General features: G+C 35.4%; 1 protein-coding gene across 3 annotated transcripts; it reads left to right on the forward strand.

The window, feature by feature from the left end:
- The first annotated feature begins 1495 nt into the window (after nt 1–1495).
- Nucleotides 1496–5169, forward strand: LOC108481759 (serine/threonine protein phosphatase 2A 57 kDa regulatory subunit B' beta isoform-like). Of its 3 annotated transcripts, XR_008283231.1 has the most exons (3): nt 1496–2992; nt 3179–3558; nt 4362–4499. XR_008283231.1 is itself a non-coding variant. In XM_053028699.1 (2 exons), the coding sequence occupies exons 1-2, from the start codon at nt 1883–1885 to the stop codon at nt 4341–4343; spliced, it is 1122 nt and encodes a 373-aa protein (XP_052884659.1). In that variant the 5' UTR covers nt 1496–1882; the 3' UTR covers nt 4344–4445. The 3 variants fall into 3 exon arrangements, 2 of the variants coding, with proteins under 2 accessions (XP_052884659.1, XP_017640360.2); XM_053028699.1 differs by lacking the exon at nt 3179–3558 and having other exon boundaries at nt 4332–4445; XM_017784871.2 differs by lacking the exon at nt 3179–3558 and having other exon boundaries at nt 1513–2992; nt 4362–5169.
- The last annotated feature ends 22811 nt before the right edge of the window (nt 5170–27980 follow it).

The following is a 27980-nucleotide window of genomic DNA, read 5'->3' on the forward strand; positions in this document are numbered from 1 at the left end:
TCTTATCTTTACAATTACTTTCGTGCCTATTGGCTCATTCATACTCAAATCTACCCCAGGGCTCGATTCTAATCGGTTTGCATAATCTTTTGTATAATTTCTTTATCGTGAATTACATATATGCACACATACAATTCCATATCATCAAATCATTTCATATACTATTATCAATTCATAAGATTATACCATTTCAATTCAAATAATACATTATAATAGTTTACCAAAATTCAATTTCTTTCATTTTTCGATTTCAAGATTTGATTTCAATATTTTGCCCAATGTAACCCTAGTAAAATAGACTCAGATACACAAGTAAACTACACCACACCAACATAGATTATATGAGCTTAAAACTACACCACAACAAGGCACCAAAGTGCAAAGCACGTAGGTATCAAATGTTTAAACATTTACAAAAGCATCCCTCCACCACCAAAGTCTTTGAAGAGACAAATAAAACTCGATGATCCGCAATAGATGCTAGATCTCGATATAAACTGTCATAATCTCCATATCATCAAATATCCCGTACAAGTGCATCTAACTCTATTAGCATGCCAATCGTATCCTAACCTTTTACTAAGTTCACATGGGTATCAAATATTCATTTGTGCGTTATCATACCCTGTCATAATTCATATTCGCATATTCATATCCTGTAATCATTTACATTTACCTGCCATACCCTGTAATTGGTCACATTTGCATTTTCGTACATTATACACTATACTTATCTCGTTTCATTTCAATCCAATTCATATATAACTTCACAATTTCATTCCAATTCATCATCAACACACAAATATCTCATATCATATTACATGTTTCAATCCATTCTCATATCACACATCAGGTGCTTACTAAATCATACTACTTTTCATTTTATTCAATTCAGTCCACTATCTCTACAATCATTATCAATTATAGCAAATTAGTTCATACGACAGTTATTAATTTAACTCGATACTCAATCATGCAATAAGCCATGGATATGTAAATAAATAAATTCTTCTCGAATCATATAAGCACAAACCAAAATCTTGCATCACTCGTCGATATTAGATTTGATTTTACAAACCTCTATAATATCAGTTCTGGATGTTCTTAGGAACTTAAAGATTTTACTAATTTAGTTTCGAGAAATATTGAGGAAGCATGTAATAATCTACTTGTTTTTTTAGTTTTGTTGTGTTTTTAATTTGTTATTGTATTCTATTAAATTATAATCTTCTTTATTTTTCATACATACTAGTTCTTTTAATAGCAATATTTTGAGATTTTATTTTTTAAAATTTTTATATAGAATTTTTATTTTTAAAAATAATATTTATATGGAACCGAATCAAATTTAAAAATAAAAATAAAATTTGAGGATTAAAATAATTATTATATTAATTGAAAAAGTGCCAAAAAATAAATTAAAAACTTTAATAATAAAATTATAATTTTTTTAATTAAGTGATAAAAATAAAATTTTATTACAGTAACTAATGATGCAATACCCAACTATTTAGGCATTTATATTATTATTTTCATTAAAAAAAATTCTTTCCCTTAATTACCCTCCACTTTCGTTACTCTCCCTTGTATTTTTTGTTTTCATTAAATTGAGGCCGTCCGAATGGTTGCCGGAACAGCACAACCGTCATATCAGTTGATCACATTCCGGCGATCTTTTTTTCCGATGTCTCTCTCCAAATTCACGGTCAATCAACGTTGCTAAAATCCGATCATTTGGGGAACAAAAGACTGATGAAAATCCCCCATTCTCTTCCCACAATTTAAAATCTTTCAGATCCATTATTGGATTTTCTTTCTTCCATTGAAACCTTTGCTTAACCCTAGCGCGATTAGTCAACATAATCTTCATTAGGTTTCCAAAATGTTTAAGAAAATTATCAAAGGAGGACAGCGGAAGCATTCCAAATCTGATTCAACGGATGCATCTTTATACGGGTCGGGTCCTAACTCCAATGCCGTCGCCGCTCCATCCCGAAATTCCGACGTCCCTATGGCTCCACCACCGATGGCTACTGTGGAACCGTTGCCGTTATTCCGCGACGTCCCCGTTTCTGATAGGCAGAATTTGTTCATGAGAAAATTACAGATTTGTTGCTTTCAATTCGATTTCTCCGATACCTTGAAATCGGCCCGAGAAAAAGAAATCAAGCGGCAAACACTGCTGGAACTAGTCGATCTCATTCAATCCGGTTCAGGCAAAATCATGGAGAGGTGTCAAGAAGAAATGATTAAAATGATCGGAGTCAACATTTTCCGGTGCCTCCCTCCGCCGTCTCACGAGAACACGGGCCAAGAAGCGACGGATCCTGAAGAAGATGAAGGGTATTTGGAACCCTCATGGCCTCATTTACAGATTGTTTACGAGCTTCTTTTGAGATATGTCGTATCTTCGGATACGGACACTAAGGTTGCAAAGAGATTCATTGATCATTCGTTCGTTTTGAAGCTGCTTGATTTGTTTGATTCGGAGGATCACAGGGAAAGAGAGTTTTTAAAAACAATTCTCCATAGGATTTATGGTAAATTCATGGTTCATCGTCCGTTTATTAGGAAAGCCATAAATAATATTTTCTATAGGTTTATATACGAAACAGAGAGGCATAGCGGGATTGGGGAGCTTTTGGAGATTTTGGGAAGTATTATCAATGGCTTCGCTTTGCCCATGAAAGAGGAACATAAGTTGTTCCTTGTGAGAGCATTGATCCCTTTGCATAAGCCGAAACCTGTGGGAGCGTATCACCAGCAGTTGTCTTATTGTATTATTCAGTTTGTTGAGAAGGATTATAAGCTGGCTGACACGGTTATAAGAGGGTTGTTGAAGTATTGGCCTTTGACTAATTGTCAAAAGGAACTTCTCTTCCTTGGAGAACTTGAAGAAGTACTTGAAGCAACGCAGTCTGCTGAGTTCCAACGATGTGTGGTTCCTCTTTTCAGACAGATTGCTCGTTGTCTCAATAGCCCTCATTTTCAGGTAATATATAAGGGACTCTCTTTTCACTATGTCATTTTGGGTTTAAAGAATTCCAGTTGTTTGAGTTTTCGTCCATTATTTTCGTAGTTGTGGAATGTGGATTTGTTGCTAGAATTGGGTTAACAATGATTTTGATGCTCAGTTGTTATCAGCTTGTGATATTTCTCCTTTAACTTTTCATGTTAGTTCTTACTATTCTGAATGTGGAATGGGATTCTTGGCACTCTAGGAAAGCGCTGCATTGTGATACTCATTTCTGATATGTTTTTGGAAATTTGTGATGGATTTTGCATGGTTTTGAACTATGTTACTTGGACTCAAGTACAAGTGTCAGATATGAGTATGAATCCAACACAGGTTTCTTCAAAATTTTAAAGCTTTTCCATGTATTTGGAGTGTTCAAAACTGTATTGGACATGCAGTCAAAAAAAAAAAAAAAAAACTGTATCAGGCATGATGTTGGACAGGGGTAACTTGAAGAAACAGAGCTATATGTTCCGAACCTTAGACATTTCTACTTTATGTTCCAGTGGCTTCTCCCTTTCTGTTCATCGTCCGATAGGAAGGTACTAGTTTAAGTTCTCTCCCATGGTGTAGCCTACCTGTTCTTTTTCAATTTCTTTGTCATGGTTTTCTGTTGTCTGAGATTCGGTCAGAAGGAGGTTAAAAAGAAAAGTTGCTCTTGTATTATATAATGTCTTGCATCATTGGTTTTTCTACTAGCTTCTATCTGTAGATAATGTTTTTATTGCCAAGCACTGTGACTTCGAGATTACACAATGAACAGTTAATATTAGATTTTATGAACAAATATATGTTGGTCCCAACGTCAAGTTGTGGTTGATTTGGAAGTTCTTGCATTCCATTTTTCTGTCATAGATGCTCACATTGACTTCATTTAAACCAAAATTTGAATAACAGTTTCTTTAATAATGTTCGTTTCAAGTTCATTTACTGGTTTCCTGCTTGGTTTCATAGATTGCTTTACAACCCTTCTTTCCTGTAGATTCTACACATTGTAATTTGAATATTCAGTTTGGTGATTATGCGTTTATTGTTTTATCTCCTATATCTTTTTACTTCTTTTTTTCTTTTACTTTAGACCTTTTTTTGGCATTTTCCCTTAAATGCCATTGGTTGAATAGTGCTTAATAGGTTCTTGTCTTAGCTGAGTTTCACACTCAGTGGATTACATTTTGCAAAGGTGGATATAATGGAACATTTGGAGTTCTTGGGTATTTACTTTTTATTAGTAAGGTTTCTACTGTGCTGGTAACAATTTGTATTTGTTGGAGGGAATAGGTTGCTGCAAAATTGTTGACTGTTTGCTTTTCTTCAGAATTCTTCCTAAAGACCATTTGTACTGTAGGTTGCCGAAAGGGCCCTCTTCTTGTGGAATAATGAGCACATCGTGAGCTTAATTGCCCAAAATCGGCAGGCGATATTACCTATCATCTTTGAGGCATTGGAGAAGAACATCCGAAGTCATTGGAACCAAGCAATTCATGGGTTGACTGCGAATGTGAAAAAGATGTTCATGGAGATGGACGCTGAGTTATTTGATGATTGTCATAGACAATTTGAAGAGAAAGAAGCCAGAGCCCAAGAGGTGGAAGAGCAACGAGAAATGACATGGAAAAAACTGGTGGATGCAGCAGCGCATAGAGGGGAAGACAATATGGTTACAGTCTAGCCAATGAATCGGATTGTCAGAGACAATTTGAAGAGAGAGAGGCCAGAGCCCAAGAGTTGGAAGAGCATCGAGAAATGACATGGAAAAAACTGGCGGATGCGACAGCGCAAGACGATATGGTTACAGTCAAGCTGATGAATCGGAGTGGAATTCTTATTTCTTTTCATTTTTGGTTTTGGGGGTCTCAATATGATCATTGAAGATACCTGAGAAAGAGCAGCGATTAATGTAATTTAAAATGTATGGAATTGGGTAGTAAACATGCTACAATGATCTCTGAGGAACAAACTTGTATTTTTTGTCAAGCTTATTTGTTCGTCCAACTCACATCCTTAAAAGGAGGGAAAAAAAGTATTAGATTTTTTTAGTTTGGAATTATTGATACCACTACTTGTATTTTTCTTTGTTTTTTTAAGTGTAACAAGTACATGACAATCAAAATATAAATACAAGAACGAGTAATGTGGGTTTAAGTGTGTTTAAAGGTATTATCTTTTTATTTATTAGTTGGGGAGGGACTTTGAGTAGTTTTCTCCTATTTATAAGTTGTGAAGGGACTTTGAGTAGTTTTAAGTATTGTATCAAACAGACAAGGTTTATTCTTGTATGACTAAAGGTTCGATCAAATTACTCAATTCGAGCATCTGCATATCAACATGCCTTATGTATGTTTTGTGCCTTTGTCGCATTTGTTTTTAGGTAAAAAAAGGTTAATTAAGTTTTTGCTTTTCTCAAATTAAAAACTTTAGTTTGATTATTACTTTTCATCAAAGTTTGTCACCTTTACATCCATGTAATCAAATAATTTTTTTTTGCAGTAAATTAGTATGAATTTAGTAAAAGAAATTTTAATTACACGTAGCCTCACATGTTTTACGATTTGAACTTAATTTTGCGTATCAAAATGGTATTAAGTAAATTTTTTTTTAACAATTTTGATTCTAGAATTTTAACTTAATCCAAATACTTTGAGAATAAATCTACTTCCACTTGTTGTAATCACTTGTTGATAACAAATTTATTTGATAATATGTAAAATTTATTAAATATATATTTAGGGTGTTGAGAACTTTTAAAATGAAAAAATAATCAAATTTGTATGGGAATCGGTGGGATATTTAACTTTCTTTTTAAAGTATTCAAATTCGTTTTTTTCATAATTCACTCCACTTCATTTCTTAAAATTCATTACAAATTTCTCACGGTGGCAACCTTTCCTCGTTCTACTAGCAAGTCAATCAGCTGTTGATTTGCAAATGGCAAAGGTTTCCTAGAATGAAAGTCCCTTAGTGCCAAACTATTGATGATGGTTTTATTGTTGGATTCAATGATAACTTTCTCCCACCCATGCTGTACAATCCAAGGAGGGTCGGTGTTTTTGCATCGCGTAGTGTTCATTGCATTTGCGGGTATAATGGATGCTGTAATTATCATTTTTGGTATTGCAATTGTGATTTTTTTTTAATATCGCACACTTTATTGTAAAATGTAACAATTATAATTATAAAAAATCATTTTAGAATGATTTGTTAACACTCATAAATTTTTATTTATATGAGAATACAATTTTTATCATTATAGTAAAATATTTGTATCATTAAAATATGTTTAGTTATGAGTATTTAAGAATGATGTATTAACTATTAGCAACTAACATAGGAAATTCATATTCAATGTCAAACATTCATCATTTGTAATAAATTTGAAAAATTTTAAAATATCGTAATTAAAAAAAATTCATACTTTGCATACAGTGGTACAACTCATTTTCACTGTAACATCCTGAATTAGGGCCTAGTCGGAACTGTAGTTTCGAGACCACAAGTCTGAAGTAGAAATAATTATTTTATGATTCTTATGAGGTCTATGATATGATTGCATGCTTGTGTGAAAGTTTCATGAATAAATTCTATTGATAAAGTGTCCAATTTGACATTTAGGACTAAATTGTAAAAGTTGCAAAATGTGAGTTCTAGAAGCTTTAAGCATGAAATTTCCATGGATTATTAATTAGAGGTCCTTAAATAGTAATGTGCCCAATTTCTATAATTATGGACAAAAATGGGCATGAATAGGAAAAATTTGAAAGAAAAGGGCATTTTTGTCATTTGGTTAATAAAAGAATAAAAATGGAAAAATAAGTCAAAATTGTGTTCATCTTCTTCATATGTGTGCCGAAAATTTGAAGAGCCATAGCTAGAGTTTTTCTTCAACTTTCAAGCTTGATTATCAAGAAAAATGGAGTCCGAACCTAAACCGAGGAAAGAACAATGTTGTGGACTAAATAATAGTAGCCACATTTTGAGTATCGAAGTATCGCCAAGCTAGCTCAGGGATTGAAGGACGTTGGAGCTCGATTCACACTATCAAACTAATCCTTTAGTAATGGATCCCAATCAAGCTAAAGCTGATGATGTAGAAAGTAATGCACCGACTCCCGTTCAAGGGGCAGCGCCAGTTGAAAGTAGACCTATGACCGTGACTCAGGGAGGAGGAGATGAGGCTAGGGAAGCCTTTATCCATATGATGAATGCCTGGTATATGGAGTTCGTTCGAACGAACCTGAACGCTTAACCCCCACCTATTCCTCAACCTGTTCCTGTAGCACCTCAAGGTATGGATTTTATGAGGCTGAATAGACCTTCAGTGGATAAAATTCGAAAGCAAAGAGCTTCAGAGTTTCGAGCTAGTATAGATGATGATCCCGAAAGGGTAAAGTTTTGGCTCGAGAATACCATCAGGGTATTTGATGAGTTATCATGCACACTTGAGGAATGCATGAAATGTGTAGTATCACTCTTAAAAGACTCGGCTTGTCAGTGGTGGAACACCCTTGTGTCGGTTGCACCAAAAGAGAAAGTTAATTGGGAATTTTTCCAAGAGGAGTTTCATAAGTATTACATAAGTCAGAAGTTTATCGATCAGAAACAAAAGGAATTTCTTGAGTTAAAACAGGGCTGAATGTCTGTAACAGAATATGAGCGTGAGTTTGTGAGACTTAGCAAGTATGCTCGGGAGTGTGTATCGACTGAGGCCATCATGTGTAAGAGGTTTGAGGATGGATTAAATGAAGACATCCGATTGCTGGTTGGCATCCTAGAATTAAAAGAGTTTATTGTACTGGTTAAGAGAGCTTGCAAGGCCGAGGAATTAGCTAAAAAGAAAAGAAAAGCTGAATTTGAGTCTTGAAATTCGAAGAAGAGACAAATGAGTAAGTCACTGCAGTCCTTATCTAAGAAACCAAGAGAGTATAATACTCGATCGAGTGCTTCAGTTGGGTACTCAAATAGAAATAAGGGTAAGTAGTACTCGGTTTCAAAAGCTCAGACTACAATTGCTAGCGTTGGTAATGCCCGACCGAGTAGACCAGAGTGCTCATATTGTGGTAGACGACACCTCGTCGAGTGCTGAGCTAATGATGGGACTTGTTTTAAGTGTGGTTCCCAGGATCATTTCATTAGAGATTACCCCAAGATGGTTGAAAAGGAGAGATTTCAGAATGCAAGATCGGGCAATGCTACTTCTAGAGGGAGACCACACAGAAATCCGGGAAATGGAGCAAGTAATAAGAGTGCACCGAGGGATCCAACTGTGAGACTCAAGGGTAGGGCACCTAAGAGGACTTATGCCATTTGCGCTCGCGAAGAGGCTTCATCTCCTGATGTGATTACGGGTACTTTTTCTCTCTATGATACTCATGTTGTCGCTTTGATTGATCAGAAATCTACCCATTCATATGTTTGTGTGTAAATAATGCAATGTTACATTATTATGTATAGAGACTTGGTCTTTTTGTTATATGTCATATTTATGTAGCCAAATGTGTTGGCTTATAATGATTTGATGATTCATTTTGTATATGACCATGAGATATGACCCATATTAGTTATGGGGATGTAATCCTATTCATAAATGCATACATGTGCTATGGTCACTCATGTTGTGGTTAAATTCATTTGGCATAGATAAATTGTGAATATGATCATGGATGCCTGATGATGGAAATGTGAGTAAATGACATAATAAAAACTAAGGCATGAATGTATGTGTAGCGCCCCGTACCCGAGACCGTTGCCGGAGTCGAACATGAGGTGTTAACGGACTTAATTCATTTACTTACACAGTTCATTTTAAAATTTACAGACCAGCTGGCTAACTGCATCACGGTCACTTTAAAAATCATATATCGAGTTCCAAAAATCGAAAATGGATTCTGTAAATTTTTCCTGAAACTAGACTCATATATCCATCTAAAAATTTTTTTCTAGAATTTTTGGTCAGGCCAATTAGTACAGTTTATTAGTTAAAGTCTCCCCTGTTTCAGGATTCGACTACTCTGACCTTCATGCATTACTACTTAGATATCTCCCTGTACAGAGCTTCAGTACTTATTCCGTTTATTTCTAATGAAACTATACTCAAAAAGGAATCTGTACATATAAAGCATGACTTCTAATTGTCTCTGGTTAATTTATGGTAAATTTTCAAAATCAGAACAAGGGATCCAGAAAATGCTCTGGCCCTATTTCACGAAAACTTAAACATCTCATAAAATACGGCTCATATGGTCATTTTGTTTCTTTCATATGAAAATACACTCATCAAGCTTCGATTATATAATTTATTCACTATTTAATTCCATTCCTACTATTTTTAGTGATTTTTCAAATTCACATCACTGCTGCTATCAGCATCTCTTTTAAGGTAAATTTTACCTATTTCAAATTTTCCATGAATCAATTAGTAAATTGACATACATTATTTTCAAGTATAATCACGATTAGCCATGACGTACGTAGCACCAATAGGACCATGATTGGCCATTCCAATGGCTAATCATTACCAAACATTTCCACACCATTTAATAACCATATCATAAGACCATATATACAAAATGACCATAATGTTATACTCAAAATAAACAAGCCATTTTCGCATGGCTATACGAATATACATTACCAAAAGATACTTAATTAACATCAAGGGTCAGCCCTATACATGCCATTATCAAGTTCAACTGAAGAGTACCAAAAAGTGGTTTAGATAGTATGGATGACTTCGACTTTGACACTCCCGAGTCTGATAGTTGACGAACAAAATCTATAAAACAGAGAATTAAAGCAGAGAATAAGCATTTCGATGCTTAGTAAGTTTTAAGTAATGAAATCATTTAAAAGAATGGCATAATAATATCAAGTTTGTTTGTATCATCCCTTGGCCGAATAGAAACATAACCGAGATATCACTTTTATCATTAATATCACAAAGGTGAAACCAATTTATCCAGCTAAATCCAATCCATAACCGAATCGCTCATCTCAAATGTCCATGTCAATTTCATGCATGTACACATACATTTCATAACTATGACATTGAACTCTCTAATTCGGAACACATACATCATAATCGGATCATAAACGTTCGGATGATTTAAATAATGTGCTAAGCATTCCCATCAATTTCAAAGTCATAATTGAAGTATATTCATATTCTCAACAAGAGTAAATTACTTACCTGGTTATCTTACAGTAAGTAGCACATGTGATTAAAATTATTCCAACATGTATTATATGATTTCTCGTCACGAACACTTATGGGTTTTCACCTCAAATATTATCTTGGCACAAACATCCTTGAATCAAGCCCAATTCTTAGCGGCTCAAAAGCCCTTGAGACCAAGCTCGGATTAGACCATTGGCTCGAAGGCCCTTGAACTAAGTCCGGTTATGACACGGCTCTAAATCCTTGAAACTAAGTTCGGTTATTAGCAGCGGCTCAAAAGCCCTTGAGACCAAGCTCGGATTTAGACCCGATTAGCATTCACACATATATGCATATGTATATATCATATCACATCTGGATATCATTCACGATACTCGAATACAATTACTGACATATTTACTAACCATACATCGTTCGATTCATTAATCCTAAACAAATAACATGATCCCGTTTCGTTAATCCACAAGATTTCCATAACCATTCGGCTACAAGTAAATACCTTACTTATTTATTTGATCATGTAATTCAAGTAGAATCTTCAGGTCACAAGTTAATTATTATGCTCATAGACAAATAATTGCCTTATTAAATCATAAGCTAAATTTCATTACTCAAAGACTTACCTCGGATGTTGTCGAACGATTTCAACGGCTATTCGATCACTTTTTCCTTTCCTTTATCAGATTTAGTTCCCCTTTGCTCTTGAGCTTAATTTAACAAATAAATTGATTTAATCATTTTGAACATCAAAGAGAAATTCAAGGTACTTAACCCTTATTTTTAATAATGAAACCAACTATATACCTAATTATATTAGACATTAGAGTCATCACATGGGTACAAAACATAGCGAAAAATTCTTTAGCATAAATACCTATAATAACATCCAAATCATTAATTATTTTAACACACGCATAACACATAAAGTTAACTAAAGCTACATTCACTTATAAGGTAGTATCCCTAATGAGCTCATACCATGACTATACCTAACCGAATTCAAGTAGGGAATTTCGTACAATCACACATTTTCACTAATGTATAATTCTAGCATGCTTTAATATCTTATATACCTCATTCGGCCCTAACCGCTCAACTTAGCTTATATATACAATTTCCATCTCGAAATTAAAGGTAGCAAACTACAATTAGGTTACCATAATGCCCATCAATGACCGAATTACTCAACCACATCTATAACCGACTTTCTATCTTGTTCATATTAAGGTCATAATTCATTTAAAAAAAAAATCTCTAATCTTTCATACTTTCATAGCCAATATCAACTATTAATGCCGAATGCTTAAGCACAACTAAACTAAAAATTTACCCAACATCATTTTAATTTGCCATTTCCTACTCTTCAAATTATCAAATACAAGGTGATTTACATCTATATATATTAAACCAAACTTGCTAGCACACAAACTTCCTTAACCGAATGTTATAAACCCAAGCCACACATATTGTTCATCAAGGCCCTTCAATGACCACATTCGGCACCTCCTTAAGAACAAACCAATTTCAACCTTTAAGAAAGAAAGAAAAAATATATGTACTAAGAGCTTCAAACTACTTGGCCGAATATCAAACCTCCAAACAACCAAAACTTAATCCATGGAATGAATAGAACTTGAACTAACCACCTTATTTATACATAAATTTCCAAGAATTTCAAAGTACTTACCTCTTCCTAATCATCATCCAAGCGAACATGAAGCAAGAGAACTCCTTTCTTCTTCCTCCCTCAAATTCTTGCAAAATGGAAGAGCAAGGATGAAACAACTTTGGTTTATCCTCCCACTCCCTCATATTTTATTATTCTTAATTCATTAACTCATTTTATAATCTAAAAATGTTAATAGAAAATACATATTATCATTAATAACCCATACCATGGCCGCCACTATCCATACTTTGGCTAATTTGACATGCAAGTACACTTTTTTTACATCATGCACTATTAGCTCACTTTTACATTAGTCTAACACACTTCACAATTGTCTCACATAAGTCGCTACTAATAAATTTCACATATACTGACCAAATTAAAGTATGAAACTTCCACACATTCATATTCACATATAATAAGCATCGAATATGACTGTTAATTATTTTTTTATGACTCGGTTTCGTGGTCCCGAAACCACTTTTCGACTAGGGTCAATTTAGGGTTGTCACAACTCTCCCCCACTTAAGAAATTTTCGTCCGTAAAAATCTTACCGGTAAATAGGTTTGGGTATCGTTCTTTCATAGAGTTCTCGGTTTCCAAAGTAACTTCTTCGATCCCGTGTTTGACCCATAACACCTTTACTAACGGAACCCTTTTGTTTCGCAACTCTTTCACCTCACAAGCTAGGATACGAATCGGTTCTTCTTCATAACTCAAATCAGATTGAATTTCAACCTCTGAGGGATTAAGTATGTGCGAAGGGTCAGATCTGTAACGTCGAAGCATCGAAACATGAAAAACGTTGTGAATCTTTTCGAGATCAGGGGGTAAAATCAATCTATATGCCACTGGACCAATTCGTTCGGATATTTCATACGGCCCTATGAACCTCGGACTCAGTTTGCCCTTACGGCCAAATTTGAGTATCTTTTTCCAAGGTGAAACTTTAAGAAACACTTTGTCTCCCACCTGATACTCAATATCTCTTCGTTTTAAATCCGCGTATGATTTCTGACGATCTGATGCTGCCTTCATACTTTCATGAATTATCTTTATTTTCTGCTCAGCATCTTTAATCAAATCAACTCCGAAAATTTTACTTTCACCAAGCTCGGTCCAAAACAATGGTGTACGACATTTACGACCATACAAAGCCTCGTAAGGTGCCATCTTAATGCTTGACTGAAAACTATTGTTGTAAGCGAATTCAATCAAAGGTAAATACCGTTCCCACGAACCACTAAACTCAAGAATGTAACATCTCAACATATCCTCGAGTATCTGAATTATCCGCTCAGATTGACCATCGGTCTGGGGATGAAAAGCGGTGCTGAAATTCAATTTGGTACCCAAAGCTTTTTGAAATTTCTTCCAAAATCGCGATGTGAATCTCGGATCTCTATCTGACACAATAGAAACGGGTACTTCATGGAACCTTACAATCTGAGATACATACATTTCAGCTAGCTTGTTAAGGGAGTAATCCATACGTACAGGGATAAAATGAGCCGACTTTGTCAGTCTATCAACAACAACCCAGATCGCATCTTTCTTGCTTGATGACAATGGCAATCCAGATACAAAATCCATCGTGACTCGATCCCACTTCCACTCGGGTATCATGATCGACTGAAGTAATCCTGAAGGCACTTGATGTTCGGATTTCACTTGTTGACATATCAAACACTTCGAAACAAAGTCAGAAATGTCTCGTTTCATACCAGGCCACCAAAATTGACGTTTCAAATCATTGTACATTTTTGTACTACCCGGGTGGATAGACATTCGGCTACTATGAGCCTCACTCAAGATCATCGAAATAAGTTCTGAATTTATTGGAACACACAATCGACTTCTGAACCTCAAACAATCGTCATCATCTATTTGAAACTCTGACTCCATATTCGAAATACATTCAACCCGTTTTGCAACCAATTCATTATCGACTTTCTGAGCTTCACGAATTTGATGAATCAACAATGGTTTAACCTTTAATTCTACTACTAACACATTATCGGATAGAACAGACAAGTGTACATTCATCGCTCGTAAGGCAAACAGTGATTTACGACTTAAAGCATCAGCAACCACATTAGCCTTTCCCCAGTGATAGTCAATGACAAGCTCATAGTCTTTCAACAACTCGAGCCAACGTCTTTGTCGCAAATTCAAATTTCTTTGAGTCATCAAATATTTGAGACTTTTGTGATCCGAAAATACATGGCACTTCTCACCAAATAAGTAATGTCTCCATATTTTCAAAGCGAATACGATGGCAGCTAATTCGAGATCATGGGTTGGATAATTTTTCTCATGTGGCTTCAATTGCCTCGACGCATAAGCTACAACTCGACCTTCTTGCATCAATACACAACCCAACCCAAGTAAGGATGCATCACTGTAAATGACAAACTCTTTGCACGATTCGGCTGCACTAATCTTGGAGCTTCATCAAATAAGTCTTTAGTTGATCGAAACTTTTCGACATTTTTCGTCCATTCAAACTTAACATCTTTACAAGCGGTTTCGTCATTGGTGTGGCTATCATCGAAAAACCCTTTACAAACCGTCGTAGTGTAAGCAAGTCCCAAAAACTCCGAACCTCGGTAATATTTCTCGAGGCTTCAGTTAAGTATGGCTGAAATTTTGCTCGGATCAACTCGAATACCGATGTAGATACCACATGACCCAAGAAGCTAACCTCTCTTAACCAGAACTCACACTTACTAAACTTAGCATATAACTGCTTATCCCGTAAAATTTGTAACACTAATCCCAGGTGTTCAACATGATCGGTTTCATTTCTCGAATAGACCAAAATGTCATCGATAAACACAACTACAAACCGATCCAAAAACGGTCTGAAGATTCGATTCATCAAATCCATAAATACCGCAGGGGCATTAGTGAGCCCAAACGGCATCACTAAGAACTCGTAGTGACCGTATCTCGATTCGAAAGCGGTTTTGGGTATATCCGAATCTCAAATTCATGAATCGATAATAGCCCGATCTCAAATCTATCTTTGAAAACACCGAGGCTCCTTTAGTTGATCAAACAAATCATCAATACGTGATAACGGATATTTATTCTTTATTGTCACTTTATTCACCGACGATAGTCGATGCACAACCTTATGGTTCCGTCCTTCTTTTCACAAACAATCTTTGGTGCACCCCAAGGTGAGAAACTTGGTCGAGCGAAACCTCTATCCATCAACTCTTGCAACTGAGCTTTCAATTCCTTTAATTCCGTTGGTGCCATACGATACGGAGCTATCAAAATCGGTGTAGTCCCAGGTACAAGTTCGATGCCAAACTCTACCTCCCGAACAGGTGGTAACCCCGGTAATTCTTCGGGAAAAACATCCGGATATTCACAAACCACTGGTACCGATTCAAGTTTCTTTTCTGGTTCTTTATTATCAAATACGTATGCAAGATACGCTTCACACCCCTTTCTCACATATTTTTGAGTTAACATCGAGGATATTATTGTTGGCAATCCATTCAAAACAGTAGACTCGACTTGGATTATCTCATTATTTGCACACCTCAAATCAATAGTCTTACTTTTGCAATTCACAACTGCATCATGCACGGTCAACCAATCCAAACCGAGAATAACATCAAATTCATCAAACGGTAAAAGCATCAAGTCAGCCAGAAAACAGGAGCCTCGGATTATTAAGGGGCATTTCTTACACACCTTGTCGACAAGCACATAACGACCCAATGGATTCGACACTCGAATTACGAACTCAGTAGACTCAACAAGTAAAGTCTTACTGGATGCTAGGGTCTCACATACATATGAATGAGTAGAACCAGGGTCAATCAATGCAATCACATTAGTATCAAAGAGAGTGAAAGTACCGGTAATAACATCTGGCGAGGAAGCATCCTCGCGTGCGCGTATAGCATAAGCTCTAGCAGGAGCACGAGCCTCAGATCTGGTTGTAGCATCTCTAGATCCTCTCTGACCGCCATTGGCATTCCCCGTATTTCTAGATGGTCTACCCCGAGCAGTAGTAGCACCTGGTTTCCCACTCTGATTTACATTTTGTTCAGACAGTCTCGCGCAATCCTTGATAAAATGGTTAGCTGATCCGCACTTATAACAGGAGCGGTCATGGAATCTACAACTCCCCGAATGCCATTTTCCACAATACTGGCACTCTGTTCTGTCTCGACGATCATTTCCAACACTGGCAACTGAAGTGACTCTTGTACTCACAGGGGGTCGATCACGATCTCGTCTAGAAAAGCCCAAAGTGCCTTTAGACCGGCCTAAATCATCTCTAACTTTCTTCGAAAACTGTTGAAAGGGCTTTCCTGAAGATCTCTTACGAAACTCCTTTGCTCCCATATCAGCTTTTCTTTTCTCCTTACTGAGCTCTTCGGCTTTGCAAGCTCGCTCGACAAGTACCACAAATTCTCTGATTTCTAAAATGCCAACACACAGTTTTATATCTTCGTTCAGTCCATCTTCAAAACGTTTACACATTACAGCTTCTGAGGAAATGCATTCTCGAGCGTACCGGCTAAGCCTTACAAACTTTCGTTCATAATCAGTAACCGACATGGAACCTTGTTTAAGTTCAAGAAATTCTTTCCGTTTTTGATCAATGAATCTCTGGCTGATATACCTTTTTCGAAACTCGGTTTGGAAAAACTCCCAAGTTACTTGCTCTCTGGGCACAACCGAAATCAACGTATTCCACCAATAGTAGGCAGAATCACGTAGCAAGGAGATAGTACACTCTAGGCATTCATCGGGTGTGCAAGATAGTTCATCAAGTACCGAATAGTGTTGTCCAACCAAAATTCAGCTTGCTCGGTATCATCATCATGTCGTAGCTTTAAATTGATAGCCCGTGTTTTCGGATTCATCAGCTGGGGCTTATTTAACCTCATCCGTCGATTCGGAGGTATCGCAGTCTGAGGGTTGTATTAGTCGGGAGTGGGGGTTGTGGAGCAGTAGTATTAGTTCGAATATCTTGATTGAACCAATCATTCATCGCGCTATAAAAAGCTGTCTAGCTTCATCATTCGATTACTAGCAATAGGTTGAGAGTCCACCGCGCTGTCCTTTCTTGCGGAGCAGCGCTACACTCTCAACATCATCAGCTACCGCTCGGTTGGGATCGGGATCCATTACTATAAGTAAACACATTTTTAACTGTCAGAAATCACCACACTATCAAATAAACACATAATGGCATGTATAGCTAAACCCGAACGTATTATGGTAGTCCTAGAATCGACTAAACCGTAGCTCTGATACCAATAAAATTGTAGCACCCCGTACACGAGACCGTTTCCGGAGTCGAATACGAGGTGTTAACGAACTTAATTCATTTACTTACACAGTTCATTTTAAAATTTACAGACCAGCTGGCTAACAACATCACGGTCACTTTAAAAATCATATCTCGAGTTCCAAAACTCAAAAACCGATTCCGTAAATTTTCCCTGAAACTAGACTCATATATCTATTTAAAAATTCGTTTCTAGAATTTTTGGTCAGGCCAATTAGTACAGTTTATTAGTTAAAGTCTCCCCTATTTCAGGGTTTGACTACTCTGACCTTTATGCATTACGACTTAGATATCTCCCTATACAGAGATTCAATACTTATTCCGTTTGTTTCTAATGAAACTAGACTCAAAAAGAAATCTGTACATATAAAGAATGACTTCTAATTGTCTCTGGTTAATTTTTGGTAAATTTTCAAAATCAGAACAGGGGATCCAGAAAAAGCTCTGGCCCTGTTTCACGAAAACTTAAACATCTCATAAAATACGGCTCATATGGTCATTTTGTTTCTTTCATATAAAAATAGACTCATCAAGCTTCGATTATATAATTTATTCACTATTTAATTCCATTCCTACTATTTTTAGTGATTTTTCAAATTCACACCACTGCTGCTGTCAGCATCTCTTTTAAGGTAAATTTTACCTATTTCAAATTTTCCATGAATCAATTAGTAAATTGACATACATTATTTTCAAGTATAATCACGATTAGCCATGACGTACGTAGCACCAATGGGACCATGATTGGCCATTCCAATGGCTAATCATTACCAAACATTTCCACACCACTTAATAACCATATCATAAGACCATATATACAAAATGACCATAATGTTATACTCAAAATAAACAAGCCATTTTCGCATGGCTATACGAATATACATTACCAAAAGATACTTAATTAACATCAAGGGTCAGCCCTATACATGCCATTATCAAGTTCAACTGAAGAGTACCAAAAAGTGGTTTAGATAGTGTGGATGACTTTGACTTTGACACTCCGAGTCCGATGGTTGACGAACAAAATCTATAAAGCAGAGAATTAAAGCGGAGAATAAGCATTTCGATGCTTAGTAAGTTTTAAGTAATGAAATCATTTAAAAGAATGGCATAATAATATCAAGTTTGTTTGTTTCATCCCTTGGCCGAATAGAAACATAACCGAGATATCACTTTTATCATTAATATCACAAAGGTGAAACCAATTTATCCAGCTAAATCCAATCCATAACCGAATGCGCTCATCTCAAATGTCCATGTCAATTTCATGCATGTACACATACATTTCATAACTATGACATTGAACTCTCTAATTCGGAACACATACATCATAATCGGATCATAAACGTTCGGATGATTTAAATAATGTGCTAAGCATTCCCATCAATTTCAAAGTCATAATTGAAGTATATTCATATTCTCAACAAGAGTAAATTACTTACCTGGTTATCTTACAGTAAGTAGCACATGTGATTAAAATTATTCCAACATGTATTATATGATTTGTCGTACAAACACTTATGGGTTTTCACCCTCAAATATTATGCTGGCACAAACATCCTTCGGAATCAAGCCTGATTCTTAGCACTGGCTCAAATGCCCTTCGAGACCAAGCTCGGATTAGACCACTGGCTCGAAGGCCCTTCGGAACTAAGTCCGGTTATGACACTGGCTCTAAAGCCCTTCGAAACTAAGTTCGGTTATTAGCACTGGCTCAAAAGCCCTTCGAGACCAAGCTCAGATTTAGACCTCGATTAGCATTCACACATATATGCATATGTATATATCATATCACATCTGGATATCATTCCTGATACTCGAATACAATTACAGCATGTTTACTAACCATACATCGTTCGATTCATTAATCCTAAACAAATAACATGATCCCGTTTCGTTAATCCACAAGATTTCCATAACCATTCGGCTACAAGTAAATACCTTACTTATTTATTTGATCATGTAATCCAAGTAGAATCTTCAGGTCACAAGTTAATTATTATGCTCATAGACAAATAATTGCCTTATTAAATCATAAGCTAAATTTCATTACTCAAAGACTTACCTCGGATGTTGTCGAACGATTTCAACAGCTATTCGATCACTTTTTCCTTTCCTTTATCAGATTTAGTTCCCCTTTGCTCTTGAGCTTAATTTAACAAATAAATTGATTTAATCATTTTGAACATCAAAGAGAAATTCAAGGTACTTAACCCTTATTTTTAATAATGAAACCAACTATATACCTAATTATATTAGACATTAGAGTCATCACATGGGTACAAAACATAGCCGAAAAATTCTTTAGCATAAATACCTATAATAACATCCAAATCATTAATTATTTTAACACACGCATAACACATAAAGTTAACTAAAGCTACATTCACTTATAAGGTAGTATCCCTAATGAGCTCATACCATGACTATACCTAACCGAATTCAAGTAGGGAATTTAGTACAATTACACATTTTCACTAATGTATAATTCTAGCATGCTTTAATATCTTATATACCTCATTCGGCCGTAACCGCTCAACTTAGCTTATATATACAATTTCCATCTCGAAATTAAAGGTAGCAAACTACAATTAGGTTACCATAATGCCCATCAATGACCGAATCACTCAATCACATCTATAACCGACTTTCTATCTTGTTCATATTAAGGTCATAATTCATTTTAAAAAAAATAATCTCTAATCTTTCATACTTCATAGCCAATATCAACTATTAATGCCGAATGCTTAAGCACAACTAAACTAAAAATTTACCCAACATCATTTTAATTTGCCATTTCCTACTCTTCAAATTATCAAATACAAGGTGATTTACATCTATATATATTAAACCAAACTTGCTAGCACACAAACTTCCTTAACCGAATGTTATAAACCCAAGCCACACATATTGTTCATCAAGGCCCTTCAATGACCACATTCGGCACCTCCTTAAGAACAAACCAATTTCAACCTTCAAGAAAGAAAAAAAAATATATGTACTAAGAGCTTCAAACTACTTGGCCGAATATCAAACCTCCAAACAACCAAAAATTAATCCATGGAATGAATAGAACTTGAACTAACCACCTTATTTATACATAAATTTCCAAGAATTTCAAAGTACTTACCTCTTCCTAATCATCATCCAAGCCGAACATGAAGCAAGAGAACTCCTTTCTTCTTCCTCCCTCAAGTTACGGCAAAATGGAGGAGCAAGGATGAAACAACTTTGGTTTCTCCTCCCACTCCCCTCATATTTTATTATTCTTAATTCATTAACTCATTTTATAATCTAAAAATGTTAATAGAAAAATACATATTATCATTAATAACCCATACCATGGCCGGCCACTATCCATACTTTGGCTAATTTGACATGCAAGTACACTTTTTTTTACATCATGGACTATTAGCTCACTTTTACATTAGTCTAACACACTTCACAATTGTCTCACATAAGTCCCTACTAATAAATTTCACATATACTGACCAAATTAAAGTATGAAACTTCCACACATTCATATTCACATATAATAAGCATCGAATATGACTGTTAATTATTTTTTTTTGACTCGGTTTCGTGGTCCCGAAACTACTTTCCGACTAGGGTCAATTTAAGGCTGTCACAGTATGAAATGGAATTAAATTAATGTTTCATATTGCAAGTGATTTGGTAAGCTTGGTCTAAATAAAACATGAAGTCTTAAGCAAGTACAAATTGATAGGAAGTTGTTATGTATGAGCCATATTTATGAATGTGTAAGTGCTCATTTATTTCATAGAGATGTGTATGTGTGCATGTGTTATTGAGGGTGACAAAAGGCTTGGAAAATAGCCTCAAAGTTGTCCACACGGATTGGCACAGGGGCGTCTGTTTAGACCGTGTGTGACACACAGTCTACCCTATGGGTGTGTAACTTGGCCATGTAACCCTAATTGTATGATGATGCCATAAACAGAGAGTTACACGGGCGTGTGTGACCACACAGCCTACCCATATGGGCGAGTGACCTTGTTTCATGAAAATTTTTCTAAGTTTTCCCAAAGTTTTCTAAAGTTCTCAGTTTAGTTCCGAACTACTTCCGATGTATGTTGTGACAACCCGAATTAGGGCCTAATCGGAATAGTGGTTTTGTGACCACAAATCCGAGATAGAAATAATTGTTTTATAATTATTTTTGGGTTTATGATATGAGTGCATGATTGTGTGAAAATTTCGTGATGAAATTCTATGCCTAAAGTGCTTAAATTGAAAGTAGGGACTAAATCGAATAAGTTGCAAAATTTGCATCCCAGAAGTTTTTAGTATGAAATTGTTTTGGAATATTAATTAGGAGGTCTTAAATAGCAATTTGACCAATTTTAAGTTCATGGACAAAATTAGGACATGGAAGGAATTTTTGAAAGTTTAGTAAGGAGGGCATTTTGGTCATTTGGATATTAAATGAAATAAAATGGGAAAAATAACACAAAATTGGTCATCATCCTCCTTAGTTGCTGCCGAATTCTCCCTCTCTCCATAGCTAGGGTTTCTTCAACTTTCAAGCTCCATAGTAAGTGATTCCAAGCCCGCTTTTAATGTTCTTTACGTTTTGGAATCCGGAAGCTCGATTAAGCTTATGCTAGTAATAATTTAACCTAGGGTTCACATTTGGAAAAATACCCATAGGTGAAATTTGTGTATTTTGATGTTTTATGATAGAATATGAGGTTTTAAATTATGTTAAATAACTTGTGCTACTCGGTTTTAAGTGAAAACGAGTAAAAGCAGCATAATCGGTAAAAATACCTATTGTTCATAACTATATGATAGAGTGAGAATTTGATGTTGTTGTAGAAGAGAAAATGTTCAGCATATCATAAAATATAAGAATAAGGGCTGAAATTAAATTCCGAGCCTAGGGGCAAAATTGTAATTTTGAAAAGTTAGGGGCAAAATGTAATTTTTCCATGATGTGATTTTTGGATTGAAATAAATAGTATGAGTATTAAATGAGCTAAATGTGTTATTATAGATCAAGAAAGACGCGAATTGATCTCGAGCGGGGAAGGAAAAAGTTTTGGACTAAATTGCAAAATTTCCACATTTTGCACCAAGGTAAGTTTGTATGTAAATATTACAATAATTTCATGTACATTCTTATATTTCAGCCTATTATATAAATATACTAGCTGATGTTAAAATATAAATCGACTATTGGAAGAATGGAAATAAATATAGAGAGAGATCCGGTTGAACATTGGAGAGATCGAATGAAATAGAGGGCGTAGCTAGGTCACATGTATGATCTTGAGTGCACATCATGTGTACAAGAAAGCTACGAGACACCCTGTAGTAGCTAGGTCACATGTGTGATATGAGATGTATCCCATGTAGACAAGAGAGCTACGTGAAAGATAAATGTAGCTAGGTGCATGCGTGATTCCAAGTGAAGGACACCATGTAGACAAGAGAGCTACGTGAAAGATAAATGTAGCTAGGTGCATGCGTGATTCCAAGTGAAGGACACCATGTAGACAAGAGAGCTACGAGACAAATCGGTTGGGTCGCATGAGTGGTACTAAGTGATCACCATGTGTACAAGAGAGCCGAACTAACGAAGTATGATGGTGGAGCTGTGTCTTTGAAACCATTAAATATCGAGGATTGATCCGAATTGTTCAACGGGATGATTTTGTGGTGATATTGTGGTTTGGACCTACACTTATGGTGAATGAAATGTGGTGAAAATGATTTGTGGTATATACATATATAAGATAAAATGAGGTTAGCATAAAGAATGTGTGAAAGAGTGAAATTAGCATTAAAACTGTTTTTAGATGGTAGCAGTGACATGATTTTGAAAAATCACCAAAAATAGGAGGAATATAATTAGAGGTTGAATGAGATGTGAAATTAAAGTTTAATGAGTCTACTTTTATATAAAAGAAACAGAGCAAGCAAAGGAATTCTATATTTTGAGATATTTACAATTGTATGTGACTTGCTCAGGATGAATACGTGATCCCTGTTCCAACTTTGAAAAATCATTAAAAATTGTACAAGGAAAATTAAGAAATATAGTTTACATGCCTAAATTCCTTATTGAGACTAGTTTTAAATGAAACAGACCTCAGGGTTGTTTGAATTGTGTACTGAGAGATATTCAATTCGTAGTGAACAGAGGTCAGATCAGTCGAGCTGTGTAACAGGGAAACTTTAACTAATAAACTGTACTAATCGGCTGAACCAAAATTATAGAAAAAATTAGCAAAAAGCTTTATTAGTCTAGATTCAGGAAATTTTACGGATTTGAATTTCGAGTTTTGTAACCCGAGTTATGATTTATTTAGTGAATATGATGCAGTAGAGACAGCTAAATCAAAGTGGAATGAATAGTGAAGTTAAAGTAGATAAACTTGAATTGTTGTGTAAACATGTTAGATTCTTTAATTAGTATTTACATACTTACTTACTAAGCTATAAGCTTACTTTGTTTCTCTCTTTTGTCTTATAGTGTTCTTGACTTGCTCGGGAGTTAAGGATCGTGAAGATCTATCCGCACTATCATACTTTAGGGTATTTGAACTAAACGTTTTGAATTATGGCATGTATAGTAGGCTTAATTATTTTGTTACGTGTCATATTTGTCTAGGTTAAAATATTAGTTTCAAGATTTCGACCAGATACTTTGTACAAGCCATTAAAGTGGGCTAATATTGCTCAAGACATATGTTATACGATGCACTATCAAATTGGATGACATATTTACATCTCGATTATGTTTAATGGTATGTGTTATGTTCTGGTAATACCTTATATCCTGTTCCGGCGACGGTAACGGGTAAGGGGTGTTACATATGTTTTGGGCTTCGTAGGCCTATATAAGGAACAATTTGCCTATGTATGAATGAATTTTATTTGAACAAAATTTTGTGGCCCGGTTTTGTATGTTTACTTGTGTTTAAGTCCGGTAATGTCTCGTATCCTGTCCCGGCGTCGGACACAGGTAAGAGGTGTTACATTCACCACATTGTGGAATAATGAGTGGGATCAAAATTTTCACCCTCACTGTGAGAGCTACCTTGACCAGGTTTTTGTGGTCTTCATCCAAAAGTATACCCATAAAAACTAGCATTTCCTCCTTGATCTTGATACACCTGAGAAAGAGGAGGCATGTATACTTGAGATTGAGGATATATATAAGGTGCATATGGGTGATACATTTGAGGTGGATAAGGCATACCATAAGTAGGGAATGATGGATAGTAACAATGTGGCTAAAAATAACCATGAGGAGGTTGAGAAAATGGAGATTGCTCCAATGGGTAATTAGCACCTTGAGTACTTGTAGATGAATCACTATACCCAATGCCACTAGAACTTAATCTTCTATGAGATAAAGAGCCTTTAGAAGTATGTTTTTTTCCATATCCTTTAGATTGATCTCTTCGTTCAATTATATCTCTCCTCAGTTCAGCAGACACATTTCCTTCAAATTTTGACCTATTACGGAAATGACCAGAAGTGGTACCAAACCCAAATTATCTTCCATATGAACTAAATGACCTACTTTTACTCTTATCACCACCACTAAAATTAGCACTGGCACTAGGACCAACACTTTCACTACCACTACCACCATTATCATCATGTGGACTTAAACCACCACCATCATCATGTTGAAAAAATTCGGTTAAGAAAATGATTTACAGTTATAGTGGAAGTTTAAAAAATATTCAAAATCGAGCTATTTTATGATATTTATAGCAACAAAATTTTACTGAAAGTATATGTGCTTTGTGTGAGACAGATTCAAGTTGATCCTATCTTTCAACCGAGCAACCTTCTCCGCTATCCTTGTACCCCAAATTGTGTTAAGTATGGGCTTAAGGAACATGAACTGTAACACCCCTAACCCGTAATCGTCGCCGGAATAGGTTAAGAGGCATTACCGGACTCACAACTCAGATTTGAACAACTACAGAACAAAACTCATCTCAATTCAATAAAATATAGATCTTTAACACAAACTTTAAACAGTCATACGAGGTCTAAATCATACATTCAAAACTAATTCGATAACATAAGGAAGTTTCAGAACTTAGAAAAATTTCAACTTTTAAAAGGTCACACGCCCGTGGGTACACGGCCTTAGACACACATGTGTGTCTAAGCCGTGGCGAAATAGGGCATACATACTGACTTGATCACACGGCTACAAGACACGCCTATGTGCCTTGGCCGTGGTTGAGCCTAACTCGGGCCACATGGCTAACCACACACCCGTGTGCCTTGGCCATGCTTTAGCCTGACTTACAATTGTAGGGTACCCCAGGGGACACATGATCGTGCAACATAGCCGTATACCGCACACGGCTGAGACACACACCCGTGTCTCTGCCTGTGTGGACAAAAATAGGCCATTTCAATAGCCAAATTGCCACCCCAATTTAGGTCAGCCTACAAGCAAAGAAACAAGCCTATATGCACAACCAATACAGCCAATTTTTAAGCCAAAACACACATCGTTTATACCATAACATTTTCAACCATTAACATAATCATGAACCTTACCAATACATGCCAAACATAAGGTAAGATCATATCAAAACATTTCTTTCCATACATCATTCAATCTCATACTAAAACTTTCCAAAACTTACCAACATATACCATTTCTTTTAACCAAATAAAACATACTACAATTGCATATTATCAACACATATCATATACTATTATCAAACTATAGTTTCAAACATAAGCTAGCCAAATCACATGGCTAAATATATACATCACAAAACATAATCCCACTATTACTAGTCTATACTTGTCATACTATAAAATATACATTTTGAAAAATACCAAAATAAGATTCGATAGTGTAGTGACGATCCTTGACGATCCTCAAGCTCACAGTACCTTCGATATCTAAAAACAATGCAAACACACACAAAGTAAGCTTTCAAAAGCTTAGTAAGCTCGTACCAAAAACATCAACAATATATAAAATATGAAACATCAACACATAAGTACTTATAATTTCTCAACTCATCCATCAAGTCCATCCCAACACCAACCTTATGTTTATACCAATTCAATAAACTTTTTATGCATTTTACCATCTACCACATAGATATTATACTTACCTGAACATTCCCGTATTCATTCGTTTTCACTCACACCTCTTGTTTGGATATTTTAAGACTTTCTAAAGATCACCAATGCTTTAAACATCCGCACGCTTAGTGCTTTAAAGATTAACCGAAGCTTTAACAATTCCACTGCCATCTCAATTAACCGAAACCATTTCGGTATCGCACACTTAGTGCCTCATATAGCCGAAGCTAATTTAAATCGCACACTTAGTGCCGAATACCATTGGTTTATCATCGTATTCATCCAACCAAATATATATACAATCTATGAATAATCAAACAGCAAAATATACTTATAATATCATGTTTTACGTACGAGCTTACCTCGTACTCTGAATTGTTGACTTTGATCGTCTACTCTATAATCTTCGACTTCCCCCGGTCTAAGTCTGAATTCCTCTTTTCTTGATCTATATGTATTCAAAATTAAACCTTTTATTCACTAAATCATTCAACCTAATCCATTCACACGCAATTAGGGAATTTTGCAAATGAGTCCTCACATTTTCACATTTCGACACTTTAGTTCCTAATTCACAAAATCACAAAATACACAAAATTTGCTTGTACACAAGCTGAGCCAAATTTTTCTAGCTCTCATACAAGTCCATACATTTCATTTATTTCACATTTTAGTCCCTTAAAATAACATTTTTACAATTTAGTCCAAATTACTCAATTTCATAAAAAATTCAAAGACAGCACATATAAAGACAACACATATAAATCCAACATCAAGCTTTCATATTTCAACATATAATATCACAAAGCTCATGAATCCATCCATGGCACATTTCAAATTCATCAACAAAATAAAAAATTGAGGCATCGGTTCGATAATATACAAAGCAACGATTATAAAAACCAAACAAAACTCATACCTTAATCAAGCCAAACCATAGCCGAACCCTAGCAAGCCTTTATCTTTTATTTTTCCTTTGATTTTTCGGCAAAACAAGATGACAATGGCTTTATTTTATGTTATGTTTTATTTATCATATGTTTAATATGTTAATAACCTTAATACCCTTTTAATAAACCATAAAAAAACACATATAATAAGGTCATTTATGTCCATTATCAAAGTGAATGGCATAATATCCACATAAGAACCTCTCAATTATAAAGCCAAGTCAAATAGGCACTTTTAGCATCTAGTACAAAGCTTTTACATTTTACGCGATTATGTCCGTTTCAAAATTAAATACACAAACGATTAAATTTTCAAACGAAACTTTCACACGTGCTAATTCACACATCATGAAAACAGAGAATAATATTTAAATATTTTTTGACTCGTACATGTGATCTCAAAACCACTATTCTAACTAGGGTCTAAACCGGACTGTTACAATTCTCCCCTCTTAGAGATTTTCATCCTCGAAAATCTTACCATTGAACAGATTTGGATATTGTTGTCTCATAACATCTTCAGGCTCCCACATGGCCTCTTCGATACCGTGTCGATGCCACATCACTTTAACTAACATAATTTTCTTATTTCACAGTTCTTTAACCTCTCGAGCTAAAATACGGATCGACTTTTCTTCGTAAGTCATATCAGACTGAATCTTTATTTCAGACGAAGGAATCACATGCGAATGATCGAATCTGTATCATCGAAGCATTTACATGTGAAACACATTATGAATCTTTTCTA

This window comes from Gossypium arboreum, chromosome 1 (assembly GCF_025698485.1).
Source record: "Gossypium arboreum isolate Shixiya-1 chromosome 1, ASM2569848v2, whole genome shotgun sequence".
Lineage (NCBI taxonomy): Eukaryota > Viridiplantae > Streptophyta > Magnoliopsida > Malvales > Malvaceae > Gossypium > Gossypium arboreum.

What these genes read in the sequence shown, in the direction of transcription:
- LOC108481759 (XM_017784871.2), top strand. Translation starts at nt 1,883, where the DNA reads ATGTTTAAGAAAATTATCAAAGGAGGACAGCGGAAGCATTCCAAATCT. An exon ending in TCAATAGCCCTCATTTTCAG is followed by an intron (nt 2,993 to 4,361) that starts GTAATATATAAG and finishes TTTGTACTGTAG; the next exon opens with GTTGCCGAAAGGGCCCTCTT.